Here is a 16,692-nt window from a genome sequence, read left to right on the forward strand (position 1 = left end):
ATTTGAATACTACCACCTCTTGAGCTATTGCATGATATATAAAATTAATATTTAACTCCTTTCTTGGGACTTGCAAAACGCTTTCCATAATTTTCTCTTTTTTTTAAATTTTTCCATATTTCAGGAAGTACTTAGAACAGTGATAGATACTAATGGCTCAGCTCTCATTTAAACTTTCACTTACTAATTCAAGCTGCCTTCTTCAAAAGTGCTGGAGAGAAAAGTGTGAGGTAACAATGACCTAGAAGTAATAATAAGCCATATTGAAGGCATTGAATTCAAGAGAGAAGGGCTGGTAATTTAAAACAAGTAAGAGGATAGAGGAGACTGGTTAGTTTGGCAGACAATGGTAACTTCAGAAAGTTTTCAGTTAAAGGAAGATCCAATAGTAAGACATATTTAACATGTAAATTCAAGTTATTGCAAGATAAGAGATAAAACAAAAAGGTTAACTTTGGAAAGGAAAAGATAAAATTTGGACTAGACAAAGTTAATTTGATAAGGAAAGCAGTAAGAGTGAAAAACTGATTTATGGTGAAATTCATATCTGAGAAATTTGTATAAGGCTCATGAAGCTATGGCTTGAGGAGGGGATGGAGAGTGAAACAGACAAATGGTATCACTGTGTGTTTAAAACAGGATCTTCATTGTAAAGATCCATTAAAAAGGCAAAATGCTTGCCAACACTTCACAGCAAAAGAGTGCCTACTCAAATCATGCTCTCCCCCCTTCAATAAAACTGAATATAGTGAGAACAGTTAGTTTCTAAGCATCTCACAGTTTTCTCTAAATACTTCCTTGAATCAGAACCATGCACACATGGTACCTAAGCAATTGAAAGAAAAGATAATCTTGGTTGTATTATCTTTAATTATTGTCTTCAAGAAGTGTTTGATTGACACAGAGAAACCCTGTCTTGAAAAACCAAAAAAAAAAAAAAAAAATGGTGTTTGATTATAGTCTAAAATAACCAAGACCCTAGTCTTTGGAATCCTGTTTGACAATTACAGCAATATTCAGAAGTTCTTCATTTGATATTCTGCTTCAATGTCACCATGTCCTAGTGGCTCTGATGTGAATTCTATGCATTATTTTCCCTCTAAATTATCTAGTTACTTTAGCTTCTTATTTTAGCCTGTTAGCTATTGGTCATTTTCCCTAAATTATGGTAATCAGATCAGCTGCATACTTTAAGGACTTAGTACAAACAGCAAATGTAGAGCCCTTGTTCAAAATGTTACAACTTCTTTGCAGAAACAGCAGAACCTTAGACTAGGTATGGGCTTTCCTATAATATGTTACTATGTGACTGCCTGGGTTACACACAGAAGATGACACAGCCAAGTATTGTTATTATGTTTTTTATTGCTTTTATACTTTCAATTCTTTTCAAAAATATTCAGAACTTAGCCCCATTTCTGTACAATGTTGTTGGTTAATTATTTCACTGGAGATAATCAACCAACAAAAATCATTTGATATCTTCCAGATGAGATTTTTTTCCCACTTAGTCTTGGTCTGTTAATAATAATAGAAACATCATTTGGGATGACATTTTCCTCCATATTTTTAATATGGTTCTTTATTTTCTTATGAAAATGAAGCATAGTAAATACCGAGAATCTTTACTTTCCTTATTTGGATACTCTGATAAAACTAATATCATTGTATAAATATTTCATTGCAAGCAGATTGTCAGGATGAACATCTGGTTTCAACCTGACTTAGTCTTTAGCAATATAGTGGACACTATACTTGTTACTCCAATAATTTGAGTTAGTAACTACACTTTGAGGTGGAAAGCCACTTATATTAATATTATATTGGTTATACTAATATTAATATACATATTGTAATATATGTGCCGAAAATAAATAGCCCAAACTGTAAATGTAGGAAAAGTAGACTTAAAGTTGTGCTCCTAGAGTTTTTTCCAATGTCAATCAGTAACTTAAGAAGAGAGAACCTCAACAGAGAAAATGTCTCATGTAGATAGGTCTGTAAGCAAGTCTTTGGAGACATTTTCCTGATTAGTGTTTAGTTTGGGAGGGCACAGACCACTGGGAGTGGTGCCAACACTAAGCAAGTGGTTCTGGGGTACATAAGAAAGAAAACTGAATATGTGCCTTTTTTCACAGCTTAGCAGTTGGTATTGGATAACCATTTGTTGTACTCTTCATTGGGGAAGACTGTTTCTCATGCTCTCAGCATGTCCTAGTTGCCCATAGATCTATGTAGGGTTGTGGCCTTGTGAGCTTTCCGTTCAATGTCAGCATGTCTATTTTCGTCGTCCTAGTTAAGGTCATGTTTAGGCAGTCACGTTGTTGAGATATTAATTGTAGTTCCTGGCATTTCTAGGAGACACAGTCACAATAAACTCATTTTTCTTCTGGCTCTTACAGTGTGCAGCCCCTCTTCCACAATGATCCCTGCACCTTAGGTACAGTGTTCCTAGTTTCAATTTATCATTTGAGACTGTGTTGCAGAATTCTGCATTTTAATTGATTCTGGTTTTCTGTAATGGTTTCCATACGCTGAAAAGGGAAGTTTCTTTGAAAAGTAATGCCCATGCTTACTCATGTGTAAAAGAACATAAACTTATCATGTGTTTAGGGATTATGCTGGTTTAGTTAAATGGAAGCTATAGGTTCCGCTCTACAATCCATAACTTCACTAGCCCTGGATAGCTGGTTAGGTTTCCAAAGCTAGGCATGATTACCCTTTCATTCAGTAGTTCTTGAGTTCAATTAGAGAGCTGTTGGTTACCACCACGGTATTCAGGCCACTTTTGCACCCATAGGTTGCCTTGCCATGCTGGTTGTTGTTGTATCATAGGTATCATAGGTGAATAGGACTGTTGCTGATCCCTCATTTGGAAGTTAGTGTGGCAGCTTTTGATTCCATAAACCTAGTCCTCTGGGAGGAAAGGATCAGATTATTTCCAGATCAGGATCATTGGGCCACATGTCTGAAGTGTGTGTGTGTGTGTGTGTGTGTGTGTGTGTGTGTGTGTGTGTGTATTTATAAACTGACTTACTTTTATTAAAGATACTTAAAAATTATTCCTTTTAGATTTGAGGTGCTTTATACTTTTTCAAAATCTCCACTGTTACTTTGATCACTTCTTCACTTCCTCCCTAACAAAGCCACCCTCTTTGTTCTCATCTCACCTTTCATCTCACTTGCACAGTATTGTTCCCCTCTCTGTACCCATAAACACTTTTAACTTGTATGTTTTCTGTGATTGCTTCAGGTTTTGTAATCACATCAATGATTCAGAGCTGGGGAGTCAGATGATAAAGAACATGTAACCTTTGCCATATTAGGGCTGGTTCATCTCACTCAATATGACCTTTTCTGCTTCCATCCACTTACCTACAAACGCCATGCTTTCATTTTTCTATATCTAAGGATACTATTCCACACTTTATATGTAATATGTTTCCATTATTCATTGTCAGCTGAAGGTTATTTAGGTTGTTTCCATTTCCTAACTATTATAAATAGAGAAGCAATGGATATGAGTGTGCAAGGAACAATGGAGTATACATACATCACACAGACTGAGCAGGTTGTATTTATGTACATATACTCACATACACAAACACTCACATGATTGGAATAGTAATTAATAAAAAAGAGGCCATGAATTTGAAAAAAAGATCAAGGATGGGTATATAAGAGACTTTGAAGGGAAGAAAGGGCAACAAGAAATGGTGGAATTATAATCTCGAAATTTTGGAAGAAATATTGATGAAGATTATGATGATGGAAAATAGATTTTTTTCTCACATAATATGTCCCAATTGCAGTTTCCTCTCCCTCTACTCTTCCCAGTTCTTTCTTGCCTCTCATCCCACCCAGATCCACTTTCTGTCTCATTATACAACATGCTTCTAAAAGATAATAATAAAATATAACAAAATAAAAGATAATAATATAAAACAAAGAAATTCACATCAGAGTTGAACAAAACAAAACATAGAAGGAAAAGAGTCCAAGGGAAAGCACAAGAATCAGAAAGCACAAGAATCAGAGCCCACTCATCTGCATACTCAGGAATCCCATAAAAACACTAAACTGGAAGCCTAATATGTACACAAAGGACTTGGTGTAGACCTATGAAGGCCCTGTGAATGGTGACTCAGTTGCTGTCAGCTCATATGAGCTTTACTCATGCTGACTTAGAGATTCTTTTTTCTTGGTGTCCTCCATCCCCTTTGGCTCTACTATTTTTCTACCTTCTCTTCTGTAGGGCTCCCTGATCTGTGAGGGGAGAGATTTGATTTGATAGAGATAACCCTTTTAGGACTGAGTTTTTCCAAGGTCTCGCAATCTGCATAATATCTGATTGTGTGTCTTTGTATTTACTCCCATCTGCTGCAGGAGGAAGGTTCTTTGATGATATCTGAGCAAGGCACTGATCAGTCAACTAAGAACTAAATCAGTTGTTTAATTTGATAAATTACTTTTAACCTTTTATGAGTGTGCCATTTCAGAATCATTTTTAGAGTTTTCATCTTTATTGAAATAAAACTTGTCCATTACTTTTAGTACCTCCAGATTTAGAATTAGTAGTTAATCCATGTAATAAAAATAGCATTCTCAAGTTAGATATTCATCTGCTTTTAATATTTTAAGTACTTATGGCTGCTTTAGAATCATCTTCTCTCTCAATGACTTTGTAAATTTCTAATGTGTAGTAACAGAAATTTTATTTAATATTAAAGCACAACTACACTAAAATAATATTTTTCTTTTTATTCATTCTGCTTGTATGCTATACATTTTATCATATTAACTCCAAAATTGCTCTTCAAATATGTTCATATCATTCCTCCCAAACATCTGCCTCTCAACTTCACATTTTCTTTTTCTAGCTCACTGAGAACAATCAATATTGTTCTTATGTAGACAGGCATGCTGTCATCAATGGGAGTACAGGTAACCAAACAGGAGACAATTCCTGAAGGAAAATCTCACTTTTCCTACCATAGCAACCTTCATCTTCCAAAGCCCTTCAGCTAAGGGTAGGGTATAACTGAAAGTTTTCCTGTGCCCATACAGTTCCCACAGCCTTGTGGTCCTGCAGCGACTCAGACCCAAATGAACACAGAGAGGCTTATATTAATTATTAACTGTATGGCTTATTGGCTCAGGTTTCCCACTAGCTAGATCTTACATTTTAAATTAACCCATTTCTATAAATCTATACTTTGCCACATGGCCCATGGCTTACCGATATTATTATGTCTTGCTTCTCATGGCAGTGGCTGGCAGTGTCCTCTGTTCTGCCTTTCTCTTTCCTCCTCTCTAGTTAGAATGTCCTGCCTAACCTTATTCTACCTCACCATTGGCCAGAAAGCTTTATTTATCAACTAATCAGAGCAACATATTTTCACAGCATACAAAAAGACATTGCCTCATCAGTGGGACTTTGTTAGCTCCTCCCCATCTATGCTGGAATTTTTGCTTATTGGACTTGTTTAGTCTTTTGTAGGCAACCACAATGTTCATGAATTCCTTAGAGTAATAGGTTCTGTTAGGGTCAGATGACACTGTTTTGCCACATTCCTACCTAATATCCAGGTCTTATAATTTTTCTACCCTCTGTCCTGAAATATTCCCTGAGCTTTGTGGAGGGATGTGATGTATTTTAGGATTGAACACTGCTTTTTAAAGAGGAAAGTGGATAAGGGGTATATGGAGTAACAATTTTCACAGTATTTTCTACTGTTTCAGAGAAATACACGTATGGAATAAAGAATAAAACTATTATTATTATTAGTTAATTAGTTTTTTTGTCATTAAGATTCAGATGTGCTAATAAATTACCATCAAAAGTATCAAAAAAACTGTTTCATTTCTTCTATCTTACTATTTTTCTTATAACTGTTTGATCCATATTGAGAAATTCCACATTTGTAGCATTCTGCCTTATGTTATTTTTCTTCTAATGACAATAGTTGCATTTTCTTGCCCAGCAGTGTCTTTCCTTTCTTCATCTCCTTCTCCTCCTCCTTCTTCTCCTTCTCCTTTTCCCTCTCCTCCTCCTCTTCTTCCTTCTTCATTCTTCCTTTCTCCTTCTTTTTGGTATGTGAATGAGTATGTGAGTGTGTGTGTGTGTGTGTGTGTGTGTGTGTGTGTGTGTGTGTCACAGTGCAATGTGGAGGTCAGATGACAAACTGGCATATTAACGTTCACATGAATTTTCTTTAATATTTGGTCTCTCATCTTGTTCACTACTATGAAAGGCAGTGAGTTTAGACAATTCTTTCCCCACCTTCCTTCTTCTACCGTGGAAGCTTTAGGATAACTAACCTCTGGTTCCATGGAGTCTGACTTTTACATGCATTTGGGAATCCAAATTTAGAATAGTATTTATTTCTTTGTTAAGATGTGTTTTCTTTTAATTTTCATGGTTTATAAGTCTCAATTCTAGATAATCACATAATTCCATACTGATGGATGGGCTTAGGACCCTTAGAATATATGTATTCTCCTTACAACTTTCATTTTCTATCTTAGAAAGATTCACAAATGTAAGTGGAAAATATTTCTATAGATTTTGATGATTATTTAGATTTTTTTAACACTAATACATTCACTCATGTGCCCCATGTTTCAGATTCATTTCCACTGAGGAAAATTAGCATTTTTCTGACCAGCTCAATACAGCTGGGTGATCTCTGATTTCTACCAGTACAGCTCATTTCCAATGTCTGAACACTGGCCTCTGCAACAGTGCCTGTTTCCAGACTTCCTCAGGGTTTGAATCACCCTGCTTTGTCTTCCTTTGGTGATGGACTACAATGTGGAAGCATGAGCCAAATAAACCCCTTTCTCCAATTTGCCCTTTGTCATAGTGTTTGATCACAGCAACAGAAACACAACCTTATTTTAGAATACAGTAGGACACATTAATTCCAGTAAAATAAACAATGGATATGCCAAGTTAATCATGTTATGACTTTTTAAATTGTGAACATTGGTAAGCTGTAATTCCTCATTAAATAATTGTATTCTTCCCCAACTTTTCTCTCAATTGCCATTTAGTTCTTTGGAAAATTCTAGCTGAAATGTGCTTGAAAAACATTTATTAAGGTATTTTAGACATGCCTACACATTTAGAAGCTACATATCTAATTTTATGGGTCTTTCTTTCTTTCTTTCTTTCTTTCTTTCTTTCTTTTTTTGGTTTTTTTGAGACAGGGTTTCTCGGTGTAGCTGTGTGCCTTTCCCTGAACTCACTTGGTAGCCCAGGCTGGCCTTGAACTCACAGAAATCCCAGCATTCTGGAGGCAGAGCCAAGCGGATTTCTTACTTTCTAAATACATACTGTGGAAAATGAGATACTTATTTGTATTGCAGCCCAAAGAGGGCTGAATGTACAGTAAAGTCCAAGATGAATTTCAGTTGTCAGCTCATACGAAGATGTCTTTTTTAAAAATATATATTTGTGTTTTAATTTTACACATCAGCCATGGGTTCCCCCGTCCTCCTCCCTCCCACCCCTGCCCCCACCTTCCCCCCAGCCTCTCCCCCTCCATTCCCATCTCCTCCAGACCCCAGCACAGGAACAAATAGCCAAACAAATGGAAGCACATGAATTATGAACCAAAGGCTGTGGAGCCCCCAGCTGGATCAGGCCCTCTGGATAAGTGAGACAATTGAATAGCTTGAACTGTTTGGGAGGCACCAAGGCAGTGGGACCTGGACCTGTCCTTAGTGCATGAGCTGGCTGTTTGAAACCTTGGGCTTACACAGGGACACTTTGCTCAGCCTGAGAGGAGGTGACAGGACCTGCCTGTACTGAATCCACCAGGTTTAAATGAATCACCAGGAGAGTCTTGGCCATGGAGGAGATGGGAATGGGGGGGGGGGCTGGATGTAAAACAAAGATGACTAGACTGCTACACAACTCCAGGGAGGCTACCTAGAAAATGGGACCCTAGGAAAGACACAGGGATCACCCAAAGACAGAGAAATGGATGAGATCTACATGAACAACCTGGATGAGAGTGGGAGTAATGAAGGGCAAGGTTTGTGGGAAAGAAAGCTTAGGGGAGCAGGAGATCCCAGCTGGATCAAGAACAGAGAGGGAGAACAAGGAATAACAGACCATGATAAATGATGACCACATGAGAACAAGAACAGGCAGAGTGCTGGAGAGGTCCCCAGAAATCCACAATGATACATCCTCTGTAGACTGCTGGCAATGGTCGAGAGAAAGCCTGATCAGACCTAGTCTAGTGATGAGATGGCCAAACACCCTAACTGTCGTGCTGGAACTCTCATCCAATAACTGATGGAAATGGATGCAGAGATCCTCAGCCAGACCCCAGGTGAAGCTCCAGGAGTCCAATTTTCGAGAAAGAGGATGTACTGTAAGAATGTGAATTGTTGAGACCAAGATTGGAAAAGCACAGGGACAAATATCCAAATCAATGGAAGCACATGAATTATGAACCAAAGGCTGTGGAGCCCCCAGCTGGAGCAGGCCATCTGGATAAGTGAGACAATTGAATAGCTTGAACTGTTTGGGAGGCACCCAGGCAGTGAGACTGGGACCTGTCCTTAGTGCATGAGCTGGCTGTTTGGAACCTGGGGTTTATGCAGGGACACTTGCTCAGCCTGGAAGGAGGGCACTGGACCTGCCTGTACTGAATCCACCAGGTTTAAATGAAGATGTCTTTTTACCAATTATTATCCACTACATATCACAAGAAAAAATTTTTGAGAGATTATTCATTCCAATTCTTAGTGATTTTACAATGTATTTGTTCTTCCAGTTTCTTATATAAAAATATATTTTCTTTCAGAATTTTATACAAAATTATTTGGATTATATTCACACCCCACTCCTCTCTCTAACTTCTCTAATATCCACCCCACCTCCCTACTCACCACCAACTTTTCTGCCTAATTTTTTCTTGCCCATTTACTGCAAAGGAATGTCTTCAATGTGTTTCATACTGTTACACAAAAGGGAACTACATGAGAATCTGAGCAAAAATCAGTTCACAGTTATCTTTCTAGCAAAAACAAATCAATAAATTTTATTTTGAAGGCATTTTATTTTGTATTGAATAGCACATTAAAATAACAGTAAGTTTAAAAATATTTTATTGTGTACTTTCTTTCATTTGCACAAACTCTGAGTAATGTTTCTTCATTCTTACTGCCATTCCTAGGATTCTGTTTTCACATTCATATATTTCTTGTTGCTAGTCTTAATGTTTTCATAACACCCCTAATAGTTGCTATTTCTGTTGATCTCTATAATTCTTGTTATTGCAGAGTAGATTAGCTAAAGTTATGAAATTACATGAAACATCAGCTGGGCATTGTTTTCAGATCAAAACAAATATCTAAGTATGATTTAGGAATTTCTACTAATTCCTCTTAGTGTAATAGCAGGTCAAGTGTTTCATAGAGTCCTGATAAGTCACAGTCTAGCATCCTATTGGGGTCTGCCTAATAAGATGTTTAGAAATAGAAACCAGCTTATTCCATGATTAGTTCAAAGCTTGGATTGACATCAAGTCTTTTACTGCCTGAGATAATCAAACAATCCATGTAATCACTCTTTTATTGGCTGTCTGTTAGGCTAGGCTAAGAAACCACCCACCTCAAATCTTTTGTCATCTTGTAGGTCATACTATGTCATACAGCACGTTTAATCTCAAGAATGGAAAACTAAAGTTAGATTTAGAAACATAAATTTGAGGCCATGATATGATTTAAAATTTTGATACAATATATCCTCTTCAATTACATTACAATTCTACAAATGTGTACTGAGAAAGGGCCACATTTAAACAGTGTCTGATCAGACAATTACTATATGTTATTATTGGAAGGCTTCTGCAGCCGCCTGTCACAATGCTGACAATGTATCATTAGTTAGAGACCCACTTGTCTGGAGGAACTCTGTGTATACTATAGAGAGTTTCTACTAGAACACAGAAGGCTCTTATTATAACTATGAGCACTGTTATTTGAATCATTATGGAAAGAAACTTGGCTGATGTTTTGACTGATATATAGGGAACTGTTTTAATAGAGTACAGGGCAAGGTCTCAGGAATCAATATTACACTATTTTGATGGAAATAGATAAAAGGTTGTTTGGTATAACCCTCCATATAATTTTTATACTTTTTGTTTGTTTGTTTGTTGGTTTGAGCTGAGGATCAAACCCAGGGCCTTGCACTTGCTAGGCAAGTGTTCTACCACTGAGTTAAATCCCCAACCTAATTCTTATACTTTTAAAACAAACATATTACGGAAGAGTTTTTCTGCAAACATAATATTGTTTAAACAGTAGTTACTTTTTAGTTTCTATTTTCATTAGAATTCCATTCTTTTGCTGCTTGAACTTTTCTTTTTCCCTCATGAAATAAATAAACATTTATATCATTCATTTAGTCATGCACAAAGGTATTAGTGTTGCTCTGGGAACTGTTGTGCAGCAAAGAATAAGGTGGACAGAACCCCTACCTCATTTGCATTAAGGATCCAAAGTAAATGTACACAATTAATGAGAAACTATAATGTTGTATATTAATGCAAATTTTAAAATAATAGAGACTATGAGAATATAAAGGATAATAGGCTTAGATTTAATAGATTATATTAAATATTAATTTAAATAGATAATATTAAATAGGTTAATTTAAATATTCCATAGCACATACAAATATCAACATGTCACATGATAGATATATGATGTTTTGTTATTAGAAAGGGAGGAGGCAAGTAATGGTAATGGTGTTTGAATATGATCATAGGATATGATTTATTTTCATAAAAATGCAAATTCGAAACTCATCCCTTTCTATAATGAAGTGTAAAGATTGAATAAACAAATAATGATATTTTCAAAAATTCAGTGAGAACATTGGAGTGGTATACAACAGATCCTATTATACAATAGATCCTACTAAGTGTAGGAAGAGTATTCATGCAGGATCCCAGCCCCTTTTTCCTTTTCCAGATATCTTTGTATGAATTTGTACTTGAGTAATAGTATGTTCTACAATGGTTTTATCCAAGAATAATGACATCTCTAATGTATGCATATGTTTTTTCAAATATGTATAACATAAACCCCTGGAACATGGTGAAATCTAAGTGCAATCTTTGGAAATGAGTGTTACCAGTACCATATTGTCCCAATCAGGCCTATGCCTTTATGTGATGAATGACTTAAGAAATTTACAATTAAGGTTTTTGCCTTACACATTACCTTTAGAAGGATTCTGTAAAAGGTCACCAAATCCTTCAAGGTAGACCTTGAAGTGTCTTCAGCATGCTATTAATACTTGAAAAGTGTCAAATTGGCCTAATCACATTTAATTACAGCTTTATTACGTTTACTTATTACTTGTCCTACCTCAACAGTAGCACAAATTCAATTGTATAGTTTCCATAATTCAAATTGTAAAAGAAAGTAGGTAGGGGAAGCACCCATACAAGGCAGGGTAAAAATTGTCTTAAAAATGAAGCCTTAAACAGATGGTTATCTAAATTTCTCTTTTTGAAAAGGAGCCAATTCTGAACAGATTGTGTATGTGTCTCGCCGGTTCAAGTGGATTATCTGTCTTGAATTGGATTGTGATGACGGTGACCCTATTCTAAGTAAACCAAATCTCTTCAACTATATAATAAGATCAGAGGGAACATTCAGCCTGAGAATAGCAGATTGCAACAACTGAGATGATTTCCAGCTTCTTCCTTTGATGTGCATGATTCTGTGACTTTTTTTTTTTCTGTAGACACCTCTGATCCTGTGTACTAAGTTGTTGATTTTTTGCTTTTCCTTTCTTTTTATTTATATAAGCAGGGCTGAATGAGTGCCAGAAAGCTACGCAATCTGTCTTACAAAAAGGTGATTGTGGAAGAGTCTAGTTTCTTCGCTGACTGTATGACAGGAATTTCAGAATATCTCCTAAGAGGAAACATTTAAATAATTCACTATTATGTATTCTTCTATTTAGGCTGTGAGAAAACAAAAGTTGCTTGAACAGAGTATCCAGTCTGCACAGGAGATTGAAAAATCCTTACACTTAATTCAGGAGTCCCTTGAATTCATTGACAAGCAGTTGGCAGCTTATATTGCTGACAAGGTGGATGCAGCTCAAATGCCTCAGGAAGCCCAGGCAAGTATAACGAACTGGGAATGAGCATTTTTTTATTTTATTTTTTTTATTTTTAATGTTTCTACCCCAATGAGATGCTGTTGATATTCATATGTAAGTATTATTTAATTGTGAAGTGGTTTCCTTTCATTTACTCATTTGACTATTTGGAAGCAAGAACTTAAAGAAGTACAGGTTATAATGCTGAGATTTATTTTCCAAAGTATACAGTGTACCAATTTCAAAAGAAAGTGAAAGGCAAGATATATGATATCTGTTGTTCACAAGTGTTTCAGAACTATACTCAAACTTGAGGAGAACCATAGCAAATACATGGCATAAAAATAGTTTATTCTCTTAACCATTTGTCACAAATGCATATCTTGTATAATGGGAATTAAAGCTCTAAATTATGTTTCTGAATTTATATTATTATACTACAAGTATCTAACAACACGGCAGAAATAAATACTCACCCTGTTACTATTAATTACACTGGATGTACTCTTGTGTAGCCACTCACAAACTCCCATGCTTTCAACCCAAATTATGAATTGTTTCTAAATACATTTTTCTGGAAAAATGAGATTTAAAGTAGAAGTTAATCCTATATAAGTTAGAATTAAATAAGTAAATTCCATACCATAACATATTTCAATATGGGAAATATTTTAACTAGCAAATTTCTGTTTTGAAATAACATGTAAATGTATGTATACTCACATGTGTTTCATTATTTAAAATTCTTAAACCTAACGGTAATTAGCTACTTTTCAAGTCATATATGTATATTATTAACTTAATAACCAAGTATAATTAATATCTCTGTGAAATGATATATGAGATATTAGAAAGTGGTAGGTAATTCCCACAGTTACTCTTCTACCTTATTTATAGAGATTCTGGGAGCATTTCACTTTAAAAAGCAGATAGCTGTGTAAAATATAGGATTTGTATATAATGGCTACAAATGCTAATACACTGCATTGAATCATAATATGTTACCCAGGGTATCAATACACACACTAGCATTTCGTAGTTTACTCATATTTAACAAATGAAGTCCCAGAGCATTGGGCACAGATGATAAGAATTTTTTCATATTACATTCAGAGGAATGGATCCCTTATTGAAGAAAATACTATTGCAATAGACAAATAACAAATTTAATTGTGACTAGAATTCTGGTGATAAAATCAGGCTTGGGACAAGAACAGTAAATATGATAATGGAAGTAGTGATAATAGCAAATTTATTTTGATATTGAAGCACTAAGAAAACTACCTTATGCAGATTTAGTCAAGTACTGAAGTATTAATCATTTGAGTGACTTTCTAAAAATCAGGCATTTTTTAACTGTGATGAGAAACTGATAATTGAGAACTACATGACTATAAAGTAAATGCAAAGTTGTAGTTCTTCTTTTAAAAAAATAAGTAGTGGTATACCTTTGGAGGGATGTTTGAATACAGAATTACTGAGGGGTTCTGAATAGAAGGAAATGATTTTAATGGTATGATTTTGAAATTGAAAAAATTCTTTAAAATTTAGAAAGACTAAGTTTGGAGGCTTTTAGAGTGAAATCATAAGTTGCACATTCAAGACAATCTATTATTGGCTTAGGTAAAAATGGGAGCTTTTAGGAAAAAAATCTTACTTGTTTTGAAAGAATGTGGTATATGAACCTAGTAAAGTATTCTATAAACATGCATATAATATAATAGGTTCTTTGGCATTCTAAAGTATAAAATCTCAGCCCTGAAAACAGACACACAAATACATTGTTATACAGATTGAAAAAATATATTTGGAAATATACATTAATGTATATATAGTTATATCTTATATGTATATATGTGTGTTAAATGTTAATATATTAGATATAGTAGTTTAATATCACTTTCAAGTAACATCTCAGTTAAATTAATATACACTAAATGAACTTTAAGAACGACTCTAGAGTCAAAACAATTCAAATCAAATTTCCATGTGTTTCTGATCCACTTAACTTTATTTTATTAATTTATTTTATAGCCAGATCACAGATTCCCCTCTTTTCTCTCCTCCCAGTCCTTCCTACAACTCACCTCCCTCTGCCCACCCAACCAATCCACTCCTCCTCCCTTTCTATTCAGAAAAAATCAGGCCTCCCGTGGCTATCAACAAAGCACAGCATATCAAGTTGTAGTAAGAATAAGGACCTTCTCTTTTATTAAGGCTGGGCAAGAGTCTCAAAGGCCAGTAAAAGAGTCACAGACAGCTGCTGTTCCCATGTTAGGAGTCCTACACTCAGACTAAGCTATATGCGGGGGGTCTAGGTCAGTCCCACGCAGCCAACCTGCTTGTTCCTTCTGTCTTTGTGAGCCAAGATTAGTTGATTCTGTGGATTTTCTTCTTAAGGCTCCCACCCTCCTGACTCCCTCTCTTCAGCAGGATTTTTCATGCTTGGGCTAATGTTTGGCTGTTCCCATCAGTTGCTGGATGAAGCCTCTCTGATGACAGTTGGGCTAGGTACCAATCTATGAGTGTAGCAGAATATAGTTAGGCATCATTACATTGACATTTTCTTCTCTAACTGTATTTAGTTATATCTTAGGTCTTTGGTCTATTCAGTCTCTGGGTTCTGATGTTCCAGACAGTTTCATGGGGTGGGCTCACTCTTGTGGCATGTATCTCAGGCTGGACCAGTCATTGGTTGGCCACACCCACAAGCTCTGTGCCACCCTTACTCCAACACATCCCATAGGCATGACAAACTGACCAACAAATTCAAGTCAATTTTGCACGTGTTTCTGGTTCCACTTAACTTTCTTGACAGTGAGTCCTCTGTTACATATATATGACAATAAGTAACACTGGAGAATGCAAAACACCTGATAACTATTGAACATTATTTCATCCAACATTTTCTTTGCCAAAGACTATAAATAAATTGTTTTCTTTAACAAAGTTATGAAATACTAGATTTTCTGTATGAAGGGGTGCATTTCCTAAAGTTCCAGCCTGTTGAAGACAGAGTTGAGGAGAGCAGAGGCAACCTGTGAAATAAGAATTTAAGCAATGTTCCAGACTACATTTTCTGAAATTCGTGATTGTGGTGGGAATGGATTTGAATGATTTATATCGGCAGAAAAAGACTGCAATACGATTTCTTAAATGTAGGTCACAAATTGATAGCAATTTAAAAATGAGTAGGCTTTGTGTTCCCTGTTAGAAATTGAATTATTGCTACAATTCATCAACACGAAACAGAAAAATAGAACAACTAGTGCATGTGTAGTATTCTTGTAGTTGCTGTTTATTGCCATAAGAGCTTATATTTTCTGAGAGAGAGATGCTGATCCTGAAGATTTGTGAGTGTCTGTCTCCACCATGTGGTATACTACTAGTTTTGCTACTAAATAGGATTTCTAAATACATTCTAACTTTTCTTCAATTTAAACTGAGATCCTCAGGTATAAAACCATTGTAACTGTATGGGAATAAATGTCATATGATCAACTTCTGACATTTGTGTCTTATTGCACAAAAAATATATACAGATGAAGATACTTACTTTCTCCACATTTACATTCATAGAGTGGTCCACGTAATCATTACTTCCGCTTATCAATTGAAAACAGTAACTTATGCATCTACCCTTTAGAAAAAGTATGGTCTCAAGTATTTAGTGATATGCATTTACAGAACCAAACCTTAACCATTTTTATCATATGCTTAAAAGAGCACAGGTTGTATTATGTATTTTATTTCAAATAGTAAGTTTAAACAAATCGCAATTTTAAATGTTTCAACTGCCTAGTGCCATATATATATTTGCATCAAATAAAATAAAACATACAACCTCATTTAAATATACAAATGTATCTTCTACATAGTAAAACCCTAAATTATGGACAATGAAAAATACTATGATTCAAAATGCCAACCCCTTAAGAATTTCTTTGAAGCAATTATACAAATAAAATCATTTAACTGAGCCAGGCAGTGGTGGTGCATGGCTTTAATCCCAGAATTTGGAAGGCAGAGGCAGACAGATCTCTCTTGAGTTCCAGGACAGCCTGGTCTACATAGTGATTTACAGGACAGCCAGGGCTGTTACAAAGAGAAACCCTGTCTCAAAAAACACTATCCAATTGTATTAATGGCAAAAATCACAGAACATAAATGTAATCATTCATTTCTTAACATTCCATAGCACTGTATGGATGCACTGGAATTTATATTTACAAATCAGACCAGGTAATAAAAAGAATCCAAATACACAAACTGTACCCCAGAACTATTAAGATAGGAGACACTCAGTCAACAGAAAGTTTAGAAACTCTTTCAGTTACTGTTATAACTGGAGAAGAAAATAGTTTTGGTTTTGATATTTTTGGTTTTTTGGATTTTACTTCTCTCCAGTCTTATGAAGATTTTACTAATGGCTGTCTACTGGGTTCAGTTGAAGAAAGTCAGAGGAACCATTCACTTATTGCTGGCCATTCTCCTATTTTGATTGTTCCATCACTCTTATAGGAAATAAGTGAAAACCATAAAAATAACTG

General features: G+C 35.4%; 1 protein-coding gene across 4 annotated transcripts in view; it reads left to right on the top strand.

Annotated features, from left to right (window-relative positions):
* Dmd (dystrophin) overlaps positions 1-16,692 on the top strand; it is a 1,920,150-nt gene that overhangs the window by 633,614 nt on the left and 1,269,844 nt on the right. For all 4 annotated transcript variants that reach the window (XM_036174407.1, XM_036174408.1, XM_036174405.1 and 1 more), the window contains one exon: positions 12,002-12,163. In XM_036174407.1, the coding sequence (XP_036030300.1) occupies positions 12,002-12,163 (162 nt within the window). The remainder of the gene's footprint in view (positions 1-12,001; positions 12,164-16,692) is intronic.

This window comes from Onychomys torridus, chromosome X (assembly GCF_903995425.1).
Source record: "Onychomys torridus chromosome X, mOncTor1.1, whole genome shotgun sequence".
NCBI classification, from domain to species: domain Eukaryota; kingdom Metazoa; phylum Chordata; class Mammalia; order Rodentia; family Cricetidae; genus Onychomys; species Onychomys torridus.